This window comes from Syngnathoides biaculeatus, chromosome 13 (genome assembly GCF_019802595.1).
Source record: "Syngnathoides biaculeatus isolate LvHL_M chromosome 13, ASM1980259v1, whole genome shotgun sequence".
NCBI lineage: Eukaryota > Metazoa > Chordata > Actinopteri > Syngnathiformes > Syngnathidae > Syngnathoides > Syngnathoides biaculeatus.
The window spans coordinates 3,422,189-3,445,756 of NC_084652.1; the positions used below are offsets into that span (position 1 = coordinate 3,422,189).

Consider the following 23,568-nt stretch of genomic DNA (forward strand, 5'->3'; position numbering starts at 1 on the left):
CTGCAGGGCGACATCATTCATTCATGAAATATCATCTTGAAACATGAAATCAGTGAAGTATCTGTGACCAAAAAAAAAAAAAAAAAACGTGATCTGGATTTCGACTCACTCCTTGGTCTTGCCGACCGTGTTCTTGACTCCGTGACTTCCCTCCGAGGGCACCTTGCTGGTCTTCTTGTCTCTTTTGGCAGCTTTATCCTTCGGCACTTCCGACATATTCCGACCGCGAGGAGCTCAAAGAACAAAACAAAAGCAGCCAACTCGCATTTGTGCAAACTTCTGATGAGTAAAAGCGGCACTTTCGGATCAAATCCGAGCAGAAAAGCGTTTTGAACGCGTTTCTAACATTCCTGCAGGCGTTTCGGAGTTAGGCGTCGTCATGGCAACAACTACAGGGCGGGGCTTCCTTCGCGGAAGTTGCTTTGGGGATTTTATTTACGGTTTCATAATGTACTACAAAACAAACACAACTAATATAGAAATTCGTGTTGTCAATTATTAAAATAGTGCATTGAGTCATCAAAAGATTAATCTCACCTACGACAGTAGTGAAATTAGATTTTTTTTTTTTTTTATGGCGTTATGATTTCGAGGTCTTTGGGATTTCATGCCATGGAGTGGAACTCGAACCGAGTGTGAGCTCTTTTTCTTTAAATACATCATTACGTGATCTGCAAGACTGGCAACAATATCACGACGTTGTTTCAGTGACCGAAACAATGTTGAGTTCTTATTTCTTTGGGTGTGGGCGAGAAATTCTGATTTGATTTCAAAATCAAAATATATGATGTATTGATAAGCAAATATATGATATATATTGATAAGCAAAATCAATCGATATGATTGCGTCATTACCGTAAAGATGAGTGACGAGGCACATCTGCAATTTAGGTCACCACGCGGTGTTCACGTAGCACCTAAATTGAAATAAATGCTGCTTTTTGATACTCCCGTAAATGTTATATTTTCAGGGTAGATTTGTATTGAATAATTCCAGCACACTTTTATAACAGTATGTTACATTATATCATCAGAATTGCAATCTGTTAAATACTCCTCCCTTAATAAATAAAATTAAAGATAAAGTAAAAAAAAATAACTAAATAAATAAAAAAATAACGTAAAAAATGCAATAATTTTTTTTTTTTTGTAAATTTACTTAATTGTACTTCATTTTACTTGAGGGTGGGCGATCAATTCGAATTTGATTTCGCATTTTTATGTTTCGAAAGCCAAGACAAAATCTATACGATTGCGTCATTTACCGGAAAGCTGAGCGAGCTTCAATTTGGAGACGTCGCAAGGCGGTGACGTCACTCAGAATGATCACGGACCACCTCCATTGAAATCAATACTTTTTGATACTACCGTAAATAATATATTTTCAGGGTAGATTTGTATTGTATAATTCCAGCACACATTTATAACAGTATGTTACAATATATCATAATAACTGCAATCTGTTAAATACTCCTCCCTTAATAAATAAAATTAAAGATAAAGTTAAAAAAATAAATTTGAAATTAACTAAATAAAAAAATAACGTAAAAAAGGAAGTACATTTTTGTAAATTTACTTAAATGTACTTAGGGGTGGGCGATCAATTCGGATTTGATTTCGCATTTTTATGTTTCGAAAGCCAAAACAAAATCTATACAATTGCGTCATTACCGGAAAGCTGAGCGAGCTTCAATTTGGAGACGTCGCAAGGCGGTGACGTCACTCAGAATGATCACGGAGCACCTCCATTGAAATCAATACTTTTTGATACTACCGTAAATATTATATTTTCTGGGTAGATTTGTATTGTATAATTCCAGCACACATTCATAACAGTACGTTACACTATATCATAACAATTGCAATATACTCTTAAATAGTCCTCCCATAATAAATACATTTAAAAAAATAATTTAAAATTAACAATAAATGTAAAAAAAATAACGTAAAAAATGGAGTAAAGTATTGTAAATGTACTTAATTTTACACTTTTTAATTTAATTAATTTTACTTATTTTTTATTTTACTTAAAAATTAGTGATGTTAGTAAATTTAGTAAAGTAAAATTAAGTAAATTAACTGTTGAATCAGGCATTGAAGAATGACAAGACGTCAGGATAGGCAACTCGGCGTGTCCTGGGTCGTGCCCGAGGCGTCCTGCGGGCATCCCGGCAAGGTGCCTCGGCCTCCTCGGCTGGCTCCGCTCGATGCGGAGGAGCAGCGGCTCGACTCTGAGCAACTTCTCAACGGACAGGGACAAACTCTCAAGTCGAGTCATCTGCATTTCAACGCTTCACGGAACTGTAGAAGACCACGCGGGCGGCGACGGTTCGCGTGCAGGTCCAAAGCGTCTGCCGACGCAGAAACTATCAGACAAAGTATGAAAAGCCCGAGACACGGATCAATGTCTGGTTATTTTCTTTTCTTTATTACCCAAGTAAAGCAGGTGTTACATTAGAGTGATTTTTTTTCCTTCCACATATTTACTTTTCAAATCTTTGGATGGGAAATGTACATTAAAAGTTTGCATATTCTGTGTGTATTTAAAGACGTACAGCCATTAAAAAACATGTCGGATAAGGCAAAAAAATCAATTGGTACGAGCCGGAACAACGCTGAAGATGAAGTATGGACAAAATTTTTTTTAAAAAGGTGGGACCTTACGTGGAGGCCAAAAATACAGCATCAGCGGCAGAGTCGGTCGGGGAACAGCGACATGCCAAATTCATTCACAAAATGTTTCCCCGAAGCAAACCAGGCTAGGATTTTACATGATGTACGGTAATAACGTGATTATAAAATGCATACAGAACACTGCATTATGATTTCATTGATATGAAGACGGACTGATACAGCTGTCAAAGGGAAATGCAGATTTCATATTCATGGGCAGGAACACTTATTTTTGTACAAGTAACCCACGCGGTAAACAATAAATGAAGACAAATTGTGCCGACGCGGGCGACCGAACGGCCCGACGGCGTCGACGAACAAGCACAAACACGTATCCGTACGCTGAGAGAAACGGTTCAACCGGAGCTCCGCCTCGACACTTTTTACACTGAAATATTCAAATATTGCTATTGGGAAAGAAAAACATTGACATATAATCAAACAGAGTGAAAATAAAGATTGGCAGCAGGTACGTACGTACATGTTTTGTCGTTTTTCCCCAGAAACCTTTTTGATGTCCCCCAGTTCACAAAGACCTCCATCTACTACTATAAAGACCCATCAAGCAGCATTCGAATTTCCCAATATTATATTTCTATTTAAAGTACAGCATCTGTTTTCTTCTTTTTTTTTTTTTTTTTTTGGCACTACCCTTTGTAGATCTTAAGGCTCAATCAGACAAGAAACACAAAGTGAAAAAGAAGCTTTTCATCGATCACAAGCAGCCAAAGTTCTTCCTTTTTTTTATCTCATTGCACGTGCCCCACAGTGTTAAAATTATATTTTTTTTGTCATCTGATGCAGCTGATCCGACTGCCAATCTCCACTTTTTGTCCATGCAACCCTTTAAAATGAGTGGCAAACAATTCTGGCCACCACTACAATTCAGATTGAGCGCAGGAATTTTTTTTTTTTTTGTACGTAGCGATAATGCATGTGCTTATTTTATTATTATTATTTCATTTTTGACACAAAAGAAGCATCCTTATGATAAATCAAGCCAATTTTAGTCAGATTGAATTTCTCCGTTGTGAGCAAGTGCAAGTTTGACGTACAAATAAAGAAAAAAAACGATGAAATGTAAAGCCGCAAACGCAGTTGTTGTTTTTTTTTTTTTTTGCAGTGCCGTTTCCAAGGCTGCATACAGAAAAATATGACAAAGATGTCATGGGCGGGGCTGGAGCACTGCCAGGAGGGGCGTGGCCTGGTCACCGCTCTCAGCGGTGCCACCTCTGGCGCTCGTCACAGCTGTTGTCGTTAATTAATCATCTATTTATGTTGGAGTTTACGTCACGGGCATTTGCCAGTTCACTGAGTTTGCACTGTGTTACCGTGTGCGGACACTACTTCTGCGACAAAACCCACTGGACATTATGCCTTTGTCTCGGAGTCCTGCATTTGGGTCCTCCCCCGCACCGATGGCACGTGACAAAAGATAAACCATTCAAAGCAAATGGGAATGGCGGAGGGATGCAAAATGACATCAAGAAGAATTCACGCATTCACTCATCTTCCGTCACGCCCCCACAAGCGGGCCGCGGGCGTGCTGGAGCCCATCCCAGCTATCTCCGGACGAGAGGCGGGTACACCCTGAACTGGTCGCCAGCCAATCGCAGATCAATAGCAATCTCTAATTATCATTATTATCATATCATTCCATGGGAAAGTAACACGATCATACTTTTGTTTACACATTTTCCACATGACGACTGTGGTCGTAATATATAATCTCTAATATTTTACTGTACAATTAAAATGGCAAGTAAGACAAAAGTCGGTTTCGTTGAACTGCGAGACTGTTTGGACCCACTATGAAAGTTCCGGGTGTAAATTGGGATTTCACTCTTTCAGGGCTCAAAAGTGCCAAAGTAAATATTTTTGCATACGCTCATCAGTCGTATTTCCACTGACTTTTCAAATACACCAAAGGGAGGACGGGTTCCTTGTCTTCACAGTCTCAGCGCACGGGTTCCCCTGCTTGCGCGCCACTAATTATCTGCCACGTATTTCCCTACAAAGTAAAAAGTGGTTTTAGTAGTACAAGTAGAAGTAAAATGACTCCAAGCGGTCGCAAAGAAAAAGCCACCTTGTGTTGACGCTTCCAACTGACCTGCGGCGAATCTTTTCTTAATCAGCGACAGCCTGTAGCCGGTTCCGAGCAGTTGGATATCGCAACCGGACATTGTGCTGCCCTCGCTGGTGAAGTGGACCGCCAGCTGCGAGGGTTTGCACGGGCCCGCCGTCATCTGGAAGCGGCCCAGGAGGGCGCCCACCCCTACGACGGACAGAAAAATGTGGCGAAAGGATTTGACGCCATTTCAAAAGGTCTTCAAAAAGTGACTCGCCTCCGTTTTCGGACCGATGAGAAAGGCTGGAAATCTTCCATTGTATCATCTGCTGCTCCGGATTCCTTGAAAAAAAAAAAAACAAACAAACAAACAAATGACACGACTACATTTCATTTACAACTATTATCCATCCGTTTTCTTTGGTTGCTTATCCTCACAAGGGTCGCAGGAGTGCTGGAGCCTATCTCAGCTGTTAACAGGCTGGTTGCCAGCCAATCGCAGGGCACATGGAGACTCACAGTCACACCTATGGGCAATTTAGAGTGTCCAATCAATGTTGGCTAAAAAATCCAATCGAGCGCCGAGTATCTTTCCGCACAAAGAGCCGAAACGGCAAAAGCCGAGAAAAAAGACACGCAGGAAAGGACCTTGGTCGGCCACTTTAGCACTAAGTTAGTGGCGAAAGCACTCCCGTGAGCCTTGTGAGGATAAGCGGCTTGTCAAATGGATGGATGGATGGATGTAATTTTACTCCGTTATCACTGAATGCATTTATAATAGAGCAAAACCAACGAGTACCGTTGGCAGCGGCAGAAATGAAAAAGAACAAAAACAACAGCGGGCGATATCGAAAGTGATGATCCAAAGTTTGACCTTATTGTTATTATGTTAATCACGTCGAATGAGATCAACATTATAAGCAGTAAGGAAATATGACAGATGCAGAGAAGCCTCACCAGGTGGCGGGTGGGACCATCGCCTGGAGCTTGGCTACGCCTCCGTCCACGGGAACCAGAAAGTAGACGTTGTGAAGCGGGCTTGGACTTGCCATCGCCTCCGTGTTGTATTTGTAGTCGATTCGGAGGTCGGCGGTGTTGGCGTCGCTGCGCCAACTCACGGCGAGATTGAGAGGAGTGGACTGGATCCCGTCTGCGGAAACCTGCGACGCGCGGGACCAAGGATTTTTGGATGGATGGATGGATGGTTGGATGACCCATGGATGCATTGATGGATGGACGGACACACGGATGGATGGGCAGATGGACTCATGAATGGATGGATGGATGGACGGATGGATGGATGACCCATGGATGCATTGATGGATGGACGGACACATGGATGGATGGACAGATGGACTCATGAATGGATGGATGGATGGATGGATGGATGGATGGATGGATGGTTGGATGACCCATGGATGCATTGATGGATGGACGGACACACGGATGGATGGACAGATGGACTCATGAATGGATGGATGGATGGATGGATGGACGGATGGATGGACGGATGGATGGATGACCCATGGATGCATTGATGGATGGACGGACACATGGATGGATGGACAGATGGACTCATGAATGGATGGATGGATGGATGACCCATGGATGCATGATGGATGGACGGACACACGGATGGATGGGCAGATGGACTCATGAATGGATGGATGGATGGACGGATGGATGGATGACCCATGGATGCATTGATGGATGGACGGACACATGGATGGATGGACAGATGGACTCATGAATGGATGGATGGATGGATGGATGGATGGATGGTTGGATGACCCATGGATGCATTGATGGATGGACGGACACACAGATGGATGGACAGATGGACCCATGAATGGATGGATGGATGGATGGATGGATGGACGGATGGATGGACGGATGGATGGATGGATGACCCATGGATGCATTGATGGATGGACGGACACATGGATGGATGGACAGATGGACTCATGAATGGATGGATGGATGGATGACCCATGGATGCATTGATGGATGGACGGACACACGGATGGATGGACAGATGGACTCACGAATGGATGGATGGATGGATGGACTCATGGATGGACGGACGGACAGACAGATGGACCCATGGATGGACGGATGAATGGATGGATGCATGGACCCATGAATGGATAGACCCATGGATGGACCCATGAATGGATGGAACCATGGATGGATGGACAGATGGACCCATGAATGGATGGATCCATGGACGCATGGATGGGTAGACGGATGTATGGATGGACAGAAGGATGGACGGAGCCATGGACGCATACCTGATATTTGATCATATCCACATTGTAATATGTTGCCTGTGGTTTCTGCTCAGCCACTTTCTTAAGATGACTCATCAGGTTTTGCATATTCACCCGGAACTCCTTGGTGTCCAGACTGTCTGTCGGGGAATCGCTAGAAGGACCGGAAGAACAAACACCACTCAGTCCATTTCCTCTGAAAATGTGCACCTTCTGTTGCCGCCGACGCCCACCAGCAGAGCAGCTGCGGATTGGGGAGGACCTGCTCCAGTCGGGTGTAGTTGCTGATGCTAAAGATGAGGACGGGTTGAGTCGGGTGACTGGCGAAATGCCTGGTGATGCCGGCAGGGAAGGAGAGAACTAATTCTCCTGTGATCTTCACCACGCACCTGGAAAAGCGAGGGGAAAAAAGGAGGCCGGTAAGAGATCGCAACCGATGAAACGTTGACTCCAAGAAAATGATCGTAGCAAACTGTTGTGCAAAAAGCAATCTGTTGCGCCTACGTATTCCCGTGTTATAAAAATAACACGCTAGTCTAGAAAGACGCGATGGTCTCCAAAGGGCAAAATGTGGTCCTACTTGCTGGGGTCGGCGCCTTTGAAATACGCGTTGATGGTTTCTGTGAAGGCAGCGGCAACTGGCAGAGTGTCCTGGGGTCCCATGGTAAGGGGGCTGGGGCCTCTTGAGCATCCTCAATCAGACAAAACACCCAGAAACGTACAGATCAGCTCCATCGCAGCAAACTTTTAGTGATCGGTTGTACGGCAGCTGCAGGGTTTTAAGAAACAATCGCCGCGACAAAATCAAAAGAAAGGCTCATGAGCAAGACGTGGGACGCGGTGAGCAATGAGGTGGATTATTAAACACAAGCGTGGAAAGATCTGCAGCCCGGTTTTAACCAAGCAGTCGAGTTCCATCCAGTTCAAACCGCGAAATCCTTCGTTCAATTTATCGGCGGAAAGGGAACCGAAAGGCGCCGGTTGCGGGCATGCAGAAACTCGACTCACCCTCGACGCCTAAATAAAACCTGCCGTGATCAAACCAGACCAGAGGCTGTGTGGCCTCTGAGTGAGCAGACAGCAGAAGAGAACCATGAAGAGACACGTGACAGTGAGCCCAGGACACGACGACGGGCGAGACGGACACCCGACCCCCCACCCCCCACCCCTCATCCACACGGGCGTACCTGTGTTGGATAAGTTGAGGTCCCTGCCTAAAGTCGGCGTGGACGCCGCGCTTTGTGACGTTATGGAGGAGATGGACGAAGAGCTCTCTGCCCGAGCCAGTGGAGCGAAAGGTGGAGGGCTCCCCGACACCGGAGGACTGAAGGATCCGGTCTGGATGCGTCAAAAAAAAAAACAAACAGCGGATCCGTTACGGCAAACAACCGCCATCGTCACGCAAATTTCATCGCTGTTCATATGCAACACTGTGAAGAACCTGGACATCGCACATACCAGGTCTTGGACCGCTTTTCCTGGGGGCAACTTCGGTCGGGAGGAAGGCCGCGGGGGAGGAGGGGGAGGGACCGGACTGTCTTGAGACTGCGGCGTGGCAGAACGGGCTGGCGAAGACGGACCTGAGGCACAGTCAAACGTCTGACGTTATGTCAAAGCAGAGCAGCTTTTCAGGAAGTTTGCGCGACAACGTTTCTTGTTTGTTGAACCACGACGACGACGTCACAAAATGTTTGGTCAAGACTACTTTATGCGTCTTTAAGACATGAATTTGCAATCACGGCAGTAAATGGCAGTAAAATTCAAATACAATACAAATATGCCTCGGTTCTCCACCACAATCCGTTCCAGAAAACGGTTTGTTTGAAAACTGAATCGATGTTTCCCATTACAATGAATGGAAAAAGAAATCGTGTGTTCCAAGCCTAGAAAATTTGCCTTTTTAAAGCATTTGTTTTTTTTTTTTTTTTACCTTTTCCTGATAATAAACTGCATAGTAGAAATACATGTATAGTTTAAATACTTTATATAGTAAAATAATTTGAGGAATATATTTATTTTTTGCTTTAGTAGTGGAGTACGCTAGGCTGGGAGCGCATTGCCGTATCTGTAGCGACTCGGCCCCCGGCCTTGCAAACTTTTTTTTTCTTTATAAAAGCGCAGAATAACTTCAAACAAGCAACTTGCCTTCTTTTGGAGCCACGATTGGGCGTCAATACGGTCGTCCTCCATAAGAAGAACTACTGCGACACGTCTGCGCTGCGTTACACAGAATAACAAAAAGTGCTGCTTGCGCTGTGCACGTTATGTTATTTCCAGGTTTTTTTCCCAGGTGTGGGAATTCACAACAAAGCTCGTCGTGGGTCAGCTGGTCTGGCCGCAGGCGATATGTTATTTTCGGGTTTTGTCAGGGGTGTTCGAGTACCGATTTTCGTTCTAAAACGGAAGCGAAAAAATCTCTACATTTTTGTTTGAAAACGGGGACGTTCGAGAACCGAGGCTGTATGCGGTGTCTTTCAATCTGCTTTTTATCAAGCCGTCCATCCCTTCATCCAGTCTCTGGGTCGCTTATCCTCACTACAGTCGCCGCTGGGCCCGATTCTAACCCAGCCGACGTTGGCCAAGAGGCGGGTACACCCTAATGCTTGCCGGCCAAACGCAGGGCACATAAAGACAAGCGACCATTGGTACAATTCCGAGTCCTAAATGAAGCTACCATGCGAGAGTCGTGGTCAGTATTCAAACCAAGATGTGAGCACTCACGGCTACCTGAGGAAGGCCCCGGGGAAGACATTATCGATCGGTACGTGGTCGGAGGAAGAGGAGGCGGCGTTCCTCGGAAGCTCGGCGTTAGCTCTCTCGGTGAACCGGTCAAGTCTGAGATGTCGTCCCTCAGGTTCCCTCCCTCTGGAGTCCATTTGCCCCCCAAGGCCCCCAAAAGCAGGGGCGATATGACTCCCGCTCGAGGGGACCTTCTCTCCGCCGGCAGAGGAGGGACGGGACTGATTGACACTTGAGAGGGTGCGTAACGTGCAAACTGCAGCACCTCCTCATCGATTGGCTCTTCTTCAAGGCAGACCGCCGGTGAACTGGTGGGGGTGAAGTAAGGTGGCAGGGGAGGGGCCGGTTCATCCGGGGGGGGAGGTCCCAGCGTGATGGAAGGCGGCGAGTCCAGCGGCGTGAAAGACTCAGTCGAGAACATCGGAGGCGAAGGCGGGGGGTCGACGGGAGGCGGTCCGGGCGAGAGGTACGGGGTGGAGGGCGTGGACGAGGGCGTGTCCGGGGCGGGGGAGTCGGGCGGAGGGGGCGGCGCCGGCTCATCTGGCGGCGGGGGTCTGTCGTTTGTAAAAGTGACCCACCCGGCGCTGGAGACGCTGAGCTCGTCGGCGCGCGGGCCGAAGACGTCGTCCAGGTCAGGGGCGGGGGACCCTCGGTACGAAGAGGGGGACAGGATGTTCAGGTAGATGGGGGCAGAACTGCGGGTTGCTCTTCCGTTGGGTAAATCCACTGCAAAAAGGGCAAACTCAGGAAAAAATTCCGCACAGCATGCACTTGCCGTTGCTATTCACCAGCGCAGTGCGAAGGGTAGCCTTGACTGCGTGACACGACGGTTTTGGGAGGCAGCGGAGGAGGAGCTGCAATCAGAATTCGACACGCGTATCAACGTTGCAACCATTCGGGATCATCAGATGACAAAAATACCTCCTGTCGGGAAACTTCTGCTCAAAAGCGACTCCAACTTTGGCCTCGATCCTCCCCAGACGTCGGCAGGGACCACTGGTATTAATTCGACAACGACAAGATCAGCGACGTTGCCTGCGGAGGAACTTCCCGTCGCGTGAGCCGACTTCCACTACCGTCATATCTCGCATATTGCGTCTCCGAGGGATGTCCGAAGAAGGCGGGGATGTTCTGCGCCAGCCGCTCACTGCAAAAGGGAAAAGATGACGACGTCAGATTCTCCAGGAACGCGGCGACGTCTTTGGGTCACCGTCCAAAGTTTGGCTAGCTGAAGCGTACGCGCGACGCAGACCGCGGAGCAAACGTTTCTGCTCTCCCGTATTCAGTATGATTGTGTTTGCTGATTAAAGGGAAATTCCGGTGGTTTGGAGTTACAATGTATCCAATAGTTCAGTGATTCCCAAACAGTGTGCCGTGGGAAGTTATCCAATTTTATCTAATTGCGAAATAACTAAACAAAACGTTTATTTCCAAGAAATAATGTCTCTTCTTATTCATCTATTCATCCCATGAGGCACAATGACAGACAGAACAAAAAAAAATCCTCTGCTATTAGATGGCAGGAAGTACATACAGTAATTAATCCATCCATTTACTTTTGTTGGTGTGCCGTGGGATTTTTCAATTTTTAAAATATGCGCCCTGGCTCGAGAAAGGTTGGAAATCACTGCAATAGGTCACGTAATATGTACCGTATCTTGAAAATGTGACGTTAATCCTCCCGCATTTAACGGTGTTTTGAGAAGATTTTTATCGCCAATTTCGAATTTTGGCGAGTCACATGACCTACGCGCGCGAATGTGACGTGTTCGGCACCGTTCCAAACGCTCGATTACATGGGACACCATTTATGCCCAGCGCTGATTCCTCGGATTTATCCTCATCTGATGAAGAAATATAGCAGTATCGGTTGATCGGGAAGACGGAGGAATACTTCCATAGAGATTTGAAGCTGAGGCTGGAAATAATGTTGAATATTCGGACGGGAATGACACCGAGTCTGACGAGTGAGCTCCGGCAAGCGACCAGCCAACCAGATCTCGCTCGGGGACCGGCGCCATCCCTCGTTCGTATCTGTACGCATGCATTCCTCCGTCTTCCCGATCAACCGATACTGCGATTTCTTAATCCGACGAGGATAACTCCAAGAAATCAACGCAGGCCGTAATTGTGTCCCATGTAATCGAGCCTTTGGTGCGGCACCTCATGCGTCACATCCGGGCACGTCGGTCATGTGACTCGCCAAAACGGCGGCGCCCCTGAAAATTCGAAATTGTCGAGGAAAATCTTCTCAAATCGCCATTAAATGAGAGAGTATCAACGTCACATTTTCAAGATACGGTACATGTGACATACACGTTCAAATCTCCCTTTAAGAAGAGAGAATCTTGAAAAGACCTCGGGGCGTCAGGGGCGGGACCCGGCGTGGGGGTAGAACGTCTGGGCCGAGCGATCTCTTCACCTGCGGGAAACAAAAAAAAAAAAAAAAAAAAAAGAAAAGAAAAACGGTAGACGAATGGCGGCAGACGTGCAACGAGCAAACATTTGCAACGGATGCGCTTACATGACAGGTGGCGCTTTATCTGGCCCTGCAAAACAATCACAACAACAACATTGGCATCCGAACTCATTTTTACTTGATTTATTTGGAAAATATAAATATCGTTTTAGCCTTGCACTCCAAATGAAAGCCAGCTAACTAGTTTTGAACTGTAATACAGTACTTTAACCATATTCCCCTTACAATGTGGAAGTGTGCTTCCTTTCATCAAAATGTGTGCGTAGGCCAAGGAAACAACAAATAACCCATTTTGTGAAAAATTAAACACCGCAGGAAGTGAGATATTGTTACATATCAATTTGAAGTTTATCCTGTGTTTGTTGAATGCGCTTTACACAAAAGAGAGCATTGAGTTAAGTGTCCAATTTTCATTTTCCTTTGCAAGTGTTTTTAATCACCAAAGTTTTTGTCGTGTTGTGACTTTTTTTTTCTCTTTTTTTTGTCGTCGAGCGTCCCGTTTTATCACTAATCCGTCAGCGCATTTCCAAGCACGCTCCGAATGCCATCGAGTTTCTGAGCGTGGCTGTCGGTCCGCGCTGCAGAAGCAATTGGGAAGCAGAGATGATGCCAAAAACTCACCAGGCTGCGTCTCTGAGACCAGCAAAAAGGAAGAGAGAACAGACCTGGGTCAGAAAGCGAGTGACAAATCAGTCAAATGTACGTCTACAAAAAAAAAAAAAATGTACGTGAAAGCTTCGAGAATGCAACATGTGCCATAACACGCTAAACGCGGTGCAGCTAAAAAGGTCCGCTTGTGTGTCGAGCGCTACAAAAGGGGGGGGGGGGGGGGGGAGACTCATGCAATCGGTACGGCGGTGAGAAAAACTTGAAATGGCTTACCGGACTTCTCTTCTACAAGAACAGAGGAAGACAGTTCAAAAAAAAAAAAAAGAGAAGAGAGAATGAGCAAAAGCAACAAGAGAGGTGGCCGTTTGATGAAAATCCAAGTTTTGTTCACGAGTCGGCTCACCAGAGACGGAGAGAGCGCCAAACCTCCCACCGAGGCTTTGAGCTCATCCACGGACGGAGCGACGCACTTGGCGCTCTCGGCCGCCAGCGGTTTGATCTTGATTTGGAACTTTTTCTTGACTTCTTCATCGTCCTCGGACTCGCTGGAGGAGAAAAACTGCTTCCCCGCGGAAGCTGGTGAGCTCTTGTCAAGGACAGACGAGCGGACGACGGACTTTTCGTCCTTTAAAAATGCCAATCCTGAGACTTTTGGTTTTGGATGGAGCAAAAGCGGATGTTGAGGCCATTTTTACGAATAGATGTTATGATAATAATCTGCACAGTGGGGTTAGCGGTCAGCTCCTCGTGTTGGGCGTTTCAATCTGGGCTCTGGCCTTCCTCCCGTGTGGCGTTTGCATGTTCTCGCCGCGCTTGTGTGGGGTCTCTCTGGCTTCCTCCCACATTCCCAAAACAAAACCAGAAACCCGATTTAAACCTCGTCAGTCCCGCACATCATCCAAGTCAACTGGGAGTCGTTCCAGCCTTCTTGTTAACTCTTTAAGGGGACAAGAATCACAATTCACTTTGAGATTCTGGAAAAAATATGATTTTCGTGGCATGTTATTGTTTGCCGCGGTGGGATTTGGGTGAACTCGCATGTGCAGGCCAAAGAACCTGTTGGACCCCGAACGTCTCACATTTGCGACTGCAGCGGTGCAACAAACCTGTTGAGATTCTGCAGTGTCCCGGTTAAAATGTGACCCGGCCTAAAAGACGCCCGTGCCCTGCCCCCTGCGATTGGCCGGTGACCAGTTTAGGGTGTACCCCATCTCTGGCCCGAAGATAGCTGGGCTCTAGCATGCCGTGACCAACGTTCCCTCTAATTTTTGACGTGTCTGAGCAGACACACTAAGGCCGTGAGCGCTCCCTTTGACCTCTGTGAGCAACATCGGACGTACGCACTTTTGACATTATACATCATCTCATCCTGCACTTTCTACTTTGGCTCCAGACCAGACCTTTTTTTTACTCCAAAAAAGAGAAAATCTCATCCAGTTTCAACACTTTTTCTTCTTTTATTCATACACCCCGGTGTTTGCAATTATGAGTGTACCCCTCTAAAATGGAGGGGGGAGGTGTCAGGTAAACGAGGAAGTAGAGATCGCTGCGCAGCAGCTCTTTGTGAGAGGCAGTGAGTGTGCTGCCGTGTTTAAAAAAAAAAGAAAGACATCAGCCTGTCGTTCACTGCGCCGGATCTGAGTGTGCGACAAGTGCGCAAATGCGCAGTTGCGCAGCTTAGAGGGAGCATTGCCCGTGACCCGCGTGAGGCCGGACGCAATGGAAGGTGAATGAACGAATGGAAGACACGCTGGCGCATCTCCACCTTTCTCCTGAAGGGGATTTCCTCCAGAACACTGATTTCCCCACACCCCGTGTCACAGAAACCTAACCGACCAAAAATTCGAAATTCTGCTCAAGCTCAGGTCACTAAAGTAGTTAATGAAACGGTGGATCAATCCACATGGGATGAAGTCCTCGGTGCACACAACTGGCGAAAAGGTGCCAAGAGCCAAAAAAAAGCGTCGATTGATTTTTTTGTTGTTGTTGTCGCTCAAAGCACTCATTTTACCACTCAGGTCGAACGTTTTGGTGAGACTGTCGTCGTAGCACTTGCTGATGTTTGGAGACACGTTTGGCCTGACTTCAGTCCAGACAGGACAGGTTCGCTTCCCACTCAGCGACGGTACGAACGTCGGCCTTTCGTCCGAGGTCAGCGGAAAAAGACGCCGTCGCCCCCCGACACCGAGCGGATAAGCGAGACGCGCTCACAAAAAGGATATCGTTACCTTGGTCGCCAGGACGTTGGCTAAATCCCTCCTCGTCCACATCAGGAGACGCCTGAAGTGACAGGGACCAAAAACGGTAAATTGTTAGAAGATTAGCAGAGCTGTTCTCACAAGAATTCTGCAGGAAATTGCAGGAGTCTGACTTGCTACTGACACAAGAGTTGATTTCAAATCATCTTTGACTAAATTCTGATGGAAACAACCTCATTGGCATTGTGAGCTTTTATTCTTTAGCAGCCAGTGACGACGCGCCCTGAAAGGCAAACGTGAAAGCGGCAAGACAAGACAAGAGGAGGCAGTGAACACTCACATATCTGTCCCAGTCAAATTGCCCACAGAAACCGTTGGGTGCGCCATTAGTAGCCTTTTTCTGTACAAAATGACAACAAGTGAGCTCAACATCATCGGCATGCGACAAGACATAGGAACAAGAAGTAAAAAGCTGTTTCCGTCGTTGGGGCCAATTCCAAATTAGAACTCCGCAAGCAATTTACATGGACGGGTCGGGAGCCTCCGAGCGGTTTCTGTGCCTCATTCGCGTCCACTCGCGGGCTATCTCAGATGACTTTGGACGAGAGGCGGGGCAGACGCGGGACTGGCGGCTACGCGATCGCAGCGTACGTCGAGGCAAGTCACGAATGCCGCGGACATTCGGACCTACAGACAGGTTAGTCGTCGGCCGCGCATGCGTTACGTTGTTATTACGTATTGGAGGAAGCGGAAGCACGTGTGCCCGAGGAAAACCCGCACAACCACGGACCCGGATTCAAACCCACAACGAGGCAGATGTGTTAGCTACGGTAATTCCCGGCCTACAGAGTGCAAGAAAGACGGTACACAAATATGGCTCAATGCCAGCGCAGCCCTAACGCTAGCACGGCGCCAAAGCTAGCGCTAACGGCCGGTTAAAATAAAAAACTTACCGGTAAATATCATTGAGACACGCCAGAAACATAGCAGCAACACGAGAGAACAGGCAGGGCTAACACTAGCGCAGCGCTAACGGGGCCGGTAAAAGTCACTTCCTCGGCACATATATCCCACCGTTCCAATTCTTACCTTCTTTCGCTCGAGCGCCCCAATGTGGCCATTACAAAAAATGCACAAATTAGCCGCATCACCACGTGAATTGATTTGAAAGCGTCGCGGCTTGGAGGCCGGAAATGACGGTACTACGTCACCGCGCTCGAGAAGCCCAAAAAAACGCTTTTACTAGTAAGTGAACTGAGCCCAAAAGCTGCCCCTCGATTCCAAAATTCTTGTGAGAACAGGCACAGTCGTGGAGCCCATCATGCAGATGGCGGTACTGTATTTTGGACAACATGCTGAAAAGTGCAGTATCTTTTGAACGATAGAAAAGTCCATGAAGTACACACCTGTCCTTTCTTTCCACTTCCGGTTCCTTCTTTGTCAGGTGAGCTCCTGTTGGAAACGACAAGAGCGCAATCAATCAGAATGGTGACCGCAAATATGACGTCAGGGTGACCGCAAATGATTCTTTGACGACATTCCACCTGGAATGCGTTCAGGTTTGAGTTCGAGCGGACCGTTGTACTAGTTTCACGAGACTTCCCGGAAAAAGGTGTGGACAAACCAATGGAGGGAAGGGAATGCCGCTGGCCGCCAATGTCGAACAAAACGTATCCAACGAGAAAAGAAAAATAATATGCGCTTTTGGGCTCACATATTGATTTGCATCTCATCTTTGCAAAAGTAAAATCAGGATTGGGATTCATTGGGATTCGCTCAGCATTGACAACATTTCTGTCCAAATGTACACCAAAACTTGCTTCGCATCCCAGTGTGAAATATTTGGATTGCTGTGATGATAATTCATTTTTCATAAACGTCAAATTGCCTTTCATTGTATCGAGACTATTTAAATTAGTTCATTAATTTTTTCAAGAGCACAAAGTGTTAATAATGTTTGCAGGTCTGAGTAAATACATCCATTTTCTGAGCCGCTTATCCTCACAAGGGTTGCAGGAGTGCCAGAGCCGATCCCAGCTAACATCGGGCAAGAGGCGGGGTACAACCTGAACTGGTTGCCAGCCAATCGCGGGGCACGTAGAGACAGACAACAGCCGCACTCACAATCACACCTATGGGCAATTTCGAGTCTCCAATTACTTTGAGTAAATACATTTTTCTCTGAATAATCAAAACGGATGTACGGTGTCCAGTCTTTTGGAAAACAGCTCAGCAATAGACTGAATGTCCATGTATGAAAATTGCACAGATTTTTCTCGTTGTCACAACAGTTTCGTCTTAACAAAACCGTGTAGTACTCAATATCTCACCACACTTCAATTTTGATACTTTTTTTTTTTTTTTTTTTTCGGGAACTTTCCCGCAGGATAGAGGATCAACACTCAAATCGTGCTTTTTGTCCCCACGGCCTGCGGGGGTACGTTGTGCTTTTCTACACGCAGGCATTTCCCGTTACATTTCGCTTCTTTTCGGTAGTTTTGCAAACGCCGTGTCGGCACATTGGAGGTAACTTACGTGGTCTCTGCGTCCTTGTCTTTCCTTCGTAAGCCCAACGCTTTCCTGGTTCGTTTTTTCAGTCCTGGCGCACATATGGAAAAAGAAACGAAGGTCGGCGGCGTGAAGGATGAAGTTTTGGCACCCGGCCGGTGCAGTTTGGTAACATTTTTAAAAACTTCAAAGGAATAAAAAAATACAGAAAAACTGACTTTGTACCATGACATTAAAGATTTTACATCCATCCACCCATTTTCAGAGCCACTCATCCTCACGAGGGTCGCGGGACCACTGGAGCCTATCCCAGCCATATCCGGACCCTGAACTGGTCGCAGGGCACGTCGAGACAAACAGACACGCTCACAATCACACCTTGGGTCAATTTAGAGTCTCCAAACAATGTTGCATGTTTTGGGGAAGTGGAAGAACATGCGAACTCCAGGCGCATTGTCCGGGATGGAACTTGAGACCTCAGGACTGTGAGGCCAACGCTTTCCAAGTGATCCACCGTGCCGCCAAAATGAATAACCTTGGTTTCATTTCATTTTTAGATTGCAAAAAATAAGGCATTTGAACAGGGGTGTGTCGACTTTACATCCCCAGTGTAAATAAAGTCAAAAAGTGGGGAGGATCAGCTGCTAAAGCCTTGGCCTCACAGTTCTGAGGGCCCGGGTTCGATCCCGGCCCCGCCTGTGTGTGGAGTTTGCATGTTCTCCCCCCGTGCCTGCGTGGCTTTTCTCCGGGAGGGCACTCCGGTTTCCTCCCACACCCCAAAAACATGCAACATTAATTGGACACTCTAAATTGTCCCAAGGTTTGATTGTGAGTGCGACTGTCGTCTATTTCGGTGTGCCCTGCGATGGGCTGGCGACCAGTTCAGGGTGTACCCCCGCCTCCTGCCAGTTGACAGCTGGGATAGGCTCCAACACTCCCCGCCACCCTGGTGAGGATAAGCGGTGAAGAAAATGGCTGGATGGCCAAAAAGTGGGTCATGTTGTGTTGCAGTACATGACATTTTCACAACGTTCTCTGATAAAGTCAAATATGGACAACAGTGGCGTACTGGAACATTCGCGTGTGTGATGAGCGCGATTATGCATGTGTGTGGCTAACAAAGACCGCGAGAGGCGTAAAATCTTGAACGTCTCGACGCTCAGTACGTACGTAGAATACCACAGGACACTAACTGCAGGTCATGAGCTAATTTTAGATGCCATCTATTTGCATGTTAGCCCTGATGGGTGGGGGGTGGGGGGGGGCGGTCATTAGGATTGATGCAAGCTATGATACAGCCGTACATTATAGTTTACAATGTAACCGACTAAATCCTGGAGTGTGCAATGATGACTGAGATCAATTAGAAGGACACGAGGTGCAAGTTACTGTTCATCAGATTACATCCGTACTCGAGTACACATACAGCACACTTACTGGACGTACATCGCACAGGTAGCAATGTGCAGACATGTGTAGAGACAAATATTATCAATCAGTACGTGGCAGTGCAAGAGCAGGAATGCATTGCACCAAAGCACCTTTTTTGTTGTTGTTGTTGTTGTTTTTGAAACCACACCTCACTCATCTGTGAATCGGTCGGACGTCGCCGGCCAACCAACGCACAACGGACCCGGCAGCACGCTAAGTCCAGACGAGCACGTCGACGAATTCGCTCCTGAACCGGCCCAGCGGGACACGAGCGGGCAAAAAGGAGGAGGCGACTGCCGCTGCTGATGAGCATTACCTTGCATCATGGTTGCAGATTCTCATCCTCTAAGTGCCGCTGGCGTGGGGATGGACGGAAGCGGAGGACGATTCCAGCTGCTCAAAGGATGACGGGGCAGGGCACGGCCATTTGCGCGCTGAGGTCGACTTCCCCCCCCCCCCCCCCCTGAGGACCAACTCCCGTATACGTTTGTGTGTATAGAGATGGATGGATATGGGGGGGTTGCACGACAGCCGCTGTGGGGATATTCAGCAAATCCTGGAAGAAAAAAGGGGCTCAGTCCTGGAAGTCACCCACCCACGCACGCCATCCCTTAGAGCAGACATGCTGGGGAAAGGCAAAGGGAGAAGGCAGCCATAAGGAGAGCGAGGAAGACTGAGAGGAAGGCGGTGGGAGGGAAGCTCTGGGTTGATGACGTCACAGCCGCACGGAGCCAATCTCCGCACCCCCCCCCCCCCCCCCCCCCCGTCACGTGGACCTCCGTCCCCAGTCGCGCAGAAACCTCAGCACGCGGCGTGCGGTTTACACGAGGTTACGCGTGGATTTAAAACTACAAACAGGACCTCGTACTCTACGTCTTGCAAACATAATTGTATGCATTGTACGTTTGCAAAAAAATAAAAATGAAAAAAAATCTCAGCTGTAGTTTTCTATTCTATCGACTCCTTTGTAACGCATCTTCCACCAGAAATGTGCATGGACAGAAAATAATCCAGGCCTGAAAAAAAAAAAAAAAAAAACATAAATACCTGTAACACATGTCATTAATAATTTCCAATATGTAATAATTTGAAGGCCGGCACGGTGGCGCAACTGGAAAGTGTTGGGCTCACAGTTCTGGGGACTCTGTTCTCCCCCGTGCCTGCGAGTGTGGCTTTTCTCCAGGTGGGCCCTCCGGTTTCCACCCGCATCCCAAAAACACGCAACATTAATTGGACCCTCTAAATTGCCCCGAGGTATGATTGTGAGTGCGACTGTTTGTCTCCATGTGCCCTGCGATTGGCCGACGACCAGTTCCTGCCCATTGATAGCTGGGATAGGCTCCAGCGCTCCCCGCGACCCTCGTGAGGATAAGCGGCTAAGAAAGTGGATGGACGGATGACAATTTTAAGTAAATTCATCTGTACCATGCTTTCAAACTTTCATAAATAATCTACTAAAACCTCTACTGAACAATATTAATAATTTCATTTTCAAATAAAGAAAAGTAAACCACTGCATAATGAAAACAAAAATAGAGCAAAAGAATGTATTATTTTGAGACACTTTCCACATAACAAACACAGACCAAGTGCGTTTGTTTTTTAAACTTTGGTCATTTTGGTTCCATGCTAGCTATTAGCCAGAATGTTTTCAATGTTTTATGCTAGCAGCTAGAAGCAATTTTTTTTTTTCCAGACAATTCCGGTGGGATTCCAAACAATAGTGGACAGTTTGTTGGACGCTGAAATGCTGCCAGTAATTATTCATAAAAAAAAAAAACGAGCATTGGTTCAGTGTTAGCGTTAGCACGTCTGCCTCGCGTTTGACCTTTGAACCAACGCTACGGCCTCCCTTTGAACCGTTGGCATGTTTTCTGTTTTTTCCTGCCCTTTTGTGAGTTTTTCTCCAAGTACTCCAACTTCTTCCCACATTCTCAAACGTGCAAGTTATGTAATTGAAGACTGAATGATCCATGCCCAAAGTCAGCTGAGGCAAACTCCAGCGTGAATAAGAAAGGTTACGTGCACAATTCCAGGAGAGGACCTGTGACAATGATCACAATTTCTCAGCGGAACCGCAAAAACCCAACTTGATCGGCGCTTGAAAAGACCTCCGTTCTCTTACGTCACCGATGGCAAAGTGGAGGCCCGGGGATCAGATCTGGCCGCTACATCATTTTACGTGGCCCTCAAAACCAAATCAAAATTCGCGTGAAATACCATTGAAGGAGCAATCCTCCTTTTTTTTTTTTTTTTTTTTAAAGAAATGGAATAGTTGAAAAACATGTTTTTATAGGTTTCTGCTTCCACAAACGCTTGTACATCAATGTGTATGTGTTGTGTATACTCTACGGAGTTACGGAATATGAGGTAGGTCATTTCAATAGTTTCAGAGTCGTGAGCGGCCCTCCGAGGAGAGCCAAAACTTCAGTGCGGCCCGCGACAAAAAACGAGTTTGACACCCCTCGTCTTACGTCCTGCGAACTGAGCGATCGCAAGTAAATGGCAAGATAGCGGCTAAAACAACAAAGCGCGCTGCCATTTGTAATCATCGCACAAAGCTCAGTGAGATGAGCGAGGCGGACAGCTCGCTCGGGCTTCCGTAGCCTGGATGGAGATAGAAAAGGACAGCCAGTCCTACAAGTAGAAACGATGACGCTAGAGGAGGTTCTGATGTGGCTTTGGATTTTTTTTTTTTTTTTTTTTCAGAAATGAACGATCAATGATGCAATTATGTGAAAACGAAGCGTACAGTATGTAAGGTTGTTTGTGCGTGTTTTTAGCCTGCAACTGCTAATTAATTGGGCTTACCTGACCTGCAGGAACGGAGCACGGGGTCGTGCGCCTTCCTTATCAAGCTCCTTATGTAAGACGTCTGGGAAGGGTCACGAGTCACGGCAGCGTGGATTTAGCCCAGGAGAGTGGGAACAAAATCAACTCCTGCAGGGTAGACTTTTAGCACACTGATAGAATACTGCTGTATTTTTTTTTGACGTGACGAATACAATCGCAAGCAGTCGAAGTGAAGAAGTCAGTGAATCGTCCTTGTCAGTCTGTTGCAGTGTGAAACATGAGCAATTCAAGTGCATTTAATAATAATAATAAAAATATCAAATATCAAGCCGCCTTCCTCTTGGCAGGGTGATTGGATCACTATTGACAGTACTTTAATGTACTCGACTGTTCTTCATGATACATCATTTAGCCCAGTGCAACTCAACACTGCCACCTGCTGGATGCCGACATGGACGCAGTTAACTATGAATTGTCTCGTACTTTTCATGTTGTTGTGCAATACAAAGCAGTGTCGTCATCGCTACTTTTATTTTCTTTCTATATTATCACAAAACCGAACAATTTGTTTTCCGTCTTGCGTTAATCGGAAAACCTCATTTTTGCAGAATATCAATGAACCACTTTCTTTCCCGAACACTGGTTAATGCTGCAGGCTGCCTATCCTCACAAGGGCCGCAGGAGTGCCGGAGCCTATCCTAGCTAACATCTGGCAAAAGGCAAGACTGAGCAGGAATTGAACCCACGCTGCCCACATTAAAGTTTCACTCCGCCACCGGTGACGCTCTTTGGCCAAGCGAATAAATAATTGGACAATTTTATCTGCTTGCTGCAATTCCTGCAAGAGCTTCATATGATGTGACATTTTTTCAAAATCGTGATCATAGTTAAATGTTATCGTTGTTTCTTTTCTACAGACAATAAAACAGATTATTTTTTCAATTCATAATAATACGGCAAAGGGTGTAAATTGTACATTTATGCAAATATGAGCGTGAACGCTTGTTTGACTTTGCGTGGCCTGTGATTGAGAAGTTACCAATAAGAATATGCAGTTGAGATCAGATCTTCACCTTGTAACTTTTCTACCGCTTATCCGAGGTCGGGTACGCAGGGGCAGCAGCCTCAGCGGGGGTGCCCAGACTTCCGTTTTCCCAGCCACTTCATCCAGCTCTTCAGTTCCCGTGCCAGCCAAGAATCTCAAGAAAACGTGTGCTGGGTCATCTCCTTCCGGTGGGACGTGCCCGGAACGCCTCACCGGGTAGGCATCCGAATCAGATGCCCCAGCCACTTCATCCGGCTCCTCTCAATGCGGAGGAGCAGGATCTCTACTCTGAGCTCCTCCAAAATGACGCAGCTTCTCACCCATTCTTTCAGAGACAACCCGGACTCTCAGGCGCCCAGGGAAGGAGGTCCCACGTTACCCTTTCGGCCTTTGACCTCCCAGGCCTCACGGTTGCAGGGCCCACCACCGGGCGCTCGCCTTTGAGCCCCACCTCTGGGCCTGGCTCCAGTGAGGGAAAATCTGAATCCATTCATGTTTTTTTCATCATCGGGGTCTTTAAGCCCTGCTTTGTCCGGTCCCGTTCGCCACGGGCGACCCTACCAGGGGTGTGAATAGTTCCTGGGATCATCGGGACACATAAACCCCACCACCACGATGAGGTGACGGCTTCCAGGAGGGGAACTTGTAACTAGAAAATTTCATTTCTGTAGAAATCGTATGCATATTCTGAAGAACTGACATAACAGAATAAACGATAAATAAATGTAGCTGTGTCATTTTTGATGACAAATGTA

At 46.9% G+C, this 23,568-nt stretch overlaps 1 protein-coding gene across 1 annotated transcript; it reads right to left on the reverse strand.

The window, feature by feature from the left end:
* Nucleotides 1-3,289: 3,289 nt before the first annotated feature.
* LOC133510982 (SH3-containing GRB2-like protein 3-interacting protein 1) lies at nt 3,290-22,125 on the reverse strand. The gene is made up of 24 exons (XM_061839534.1): nt 21,787-22,125; nt 19,292-19,991; nt 17,572-17,635; nt 16,443-16,488; nt 15,377-15,436; nt 15,061-15,118; nt 13,242-13,417; nt 13,112-13,123; nt 12,851-12,862; nt 12,275-12,299; nt 12,109-12,172; nt 10,827-10,897; nt 10,672-10,746; nt 10,539-10,604; nt 9,739-10,476; nt 8,470-8,591; nt 8,199-8,349; nt 7,592-7,703; nt 7,245-7,400; nt 7,033-7,165; nt 5,699-5,901; nt 5,019-5,083; nt 4,784-4,948; nt 3,290-4,684 (listed from the first exon to the last, which is right to left on the reverse strand). The coding sequence occupies exons 2-24, from the start codon at nt 19,299-19,301 to the stop codon at nt 4,662-4,664; spliced, it is 2,607 nt and encodes an 868-aa protein (XP_061695518.1). The 5' UTR covers nt 19,302-19,991; nt 21,787-22,125; the 3' UTR covers nt 3,290-4,661.
* Between the last annotated feature and the right edge of the window lie 1,443 nt (nt 22,126-23,568).

Bases quoted from the DNA above. Each gene is read 5' to 3' on its own strand.
- LOC133510982 (XM_061839534.1), bottom strand. The intron at 15,119-15,376 runs GTGAGTGTTCAC...CTGTCACTTCAG, and splicing joins AATTTGACTGGGACAGATAT to GCGTCTCCTGATGTGGACGA. The intron at 8,350-8,469 runs GTATGTGCGATG...TGACGCATCCAG, and splicing joins GAAAAGCGGTCCAAGACCTG to ACCGGATCCTTCAGTCCTCC.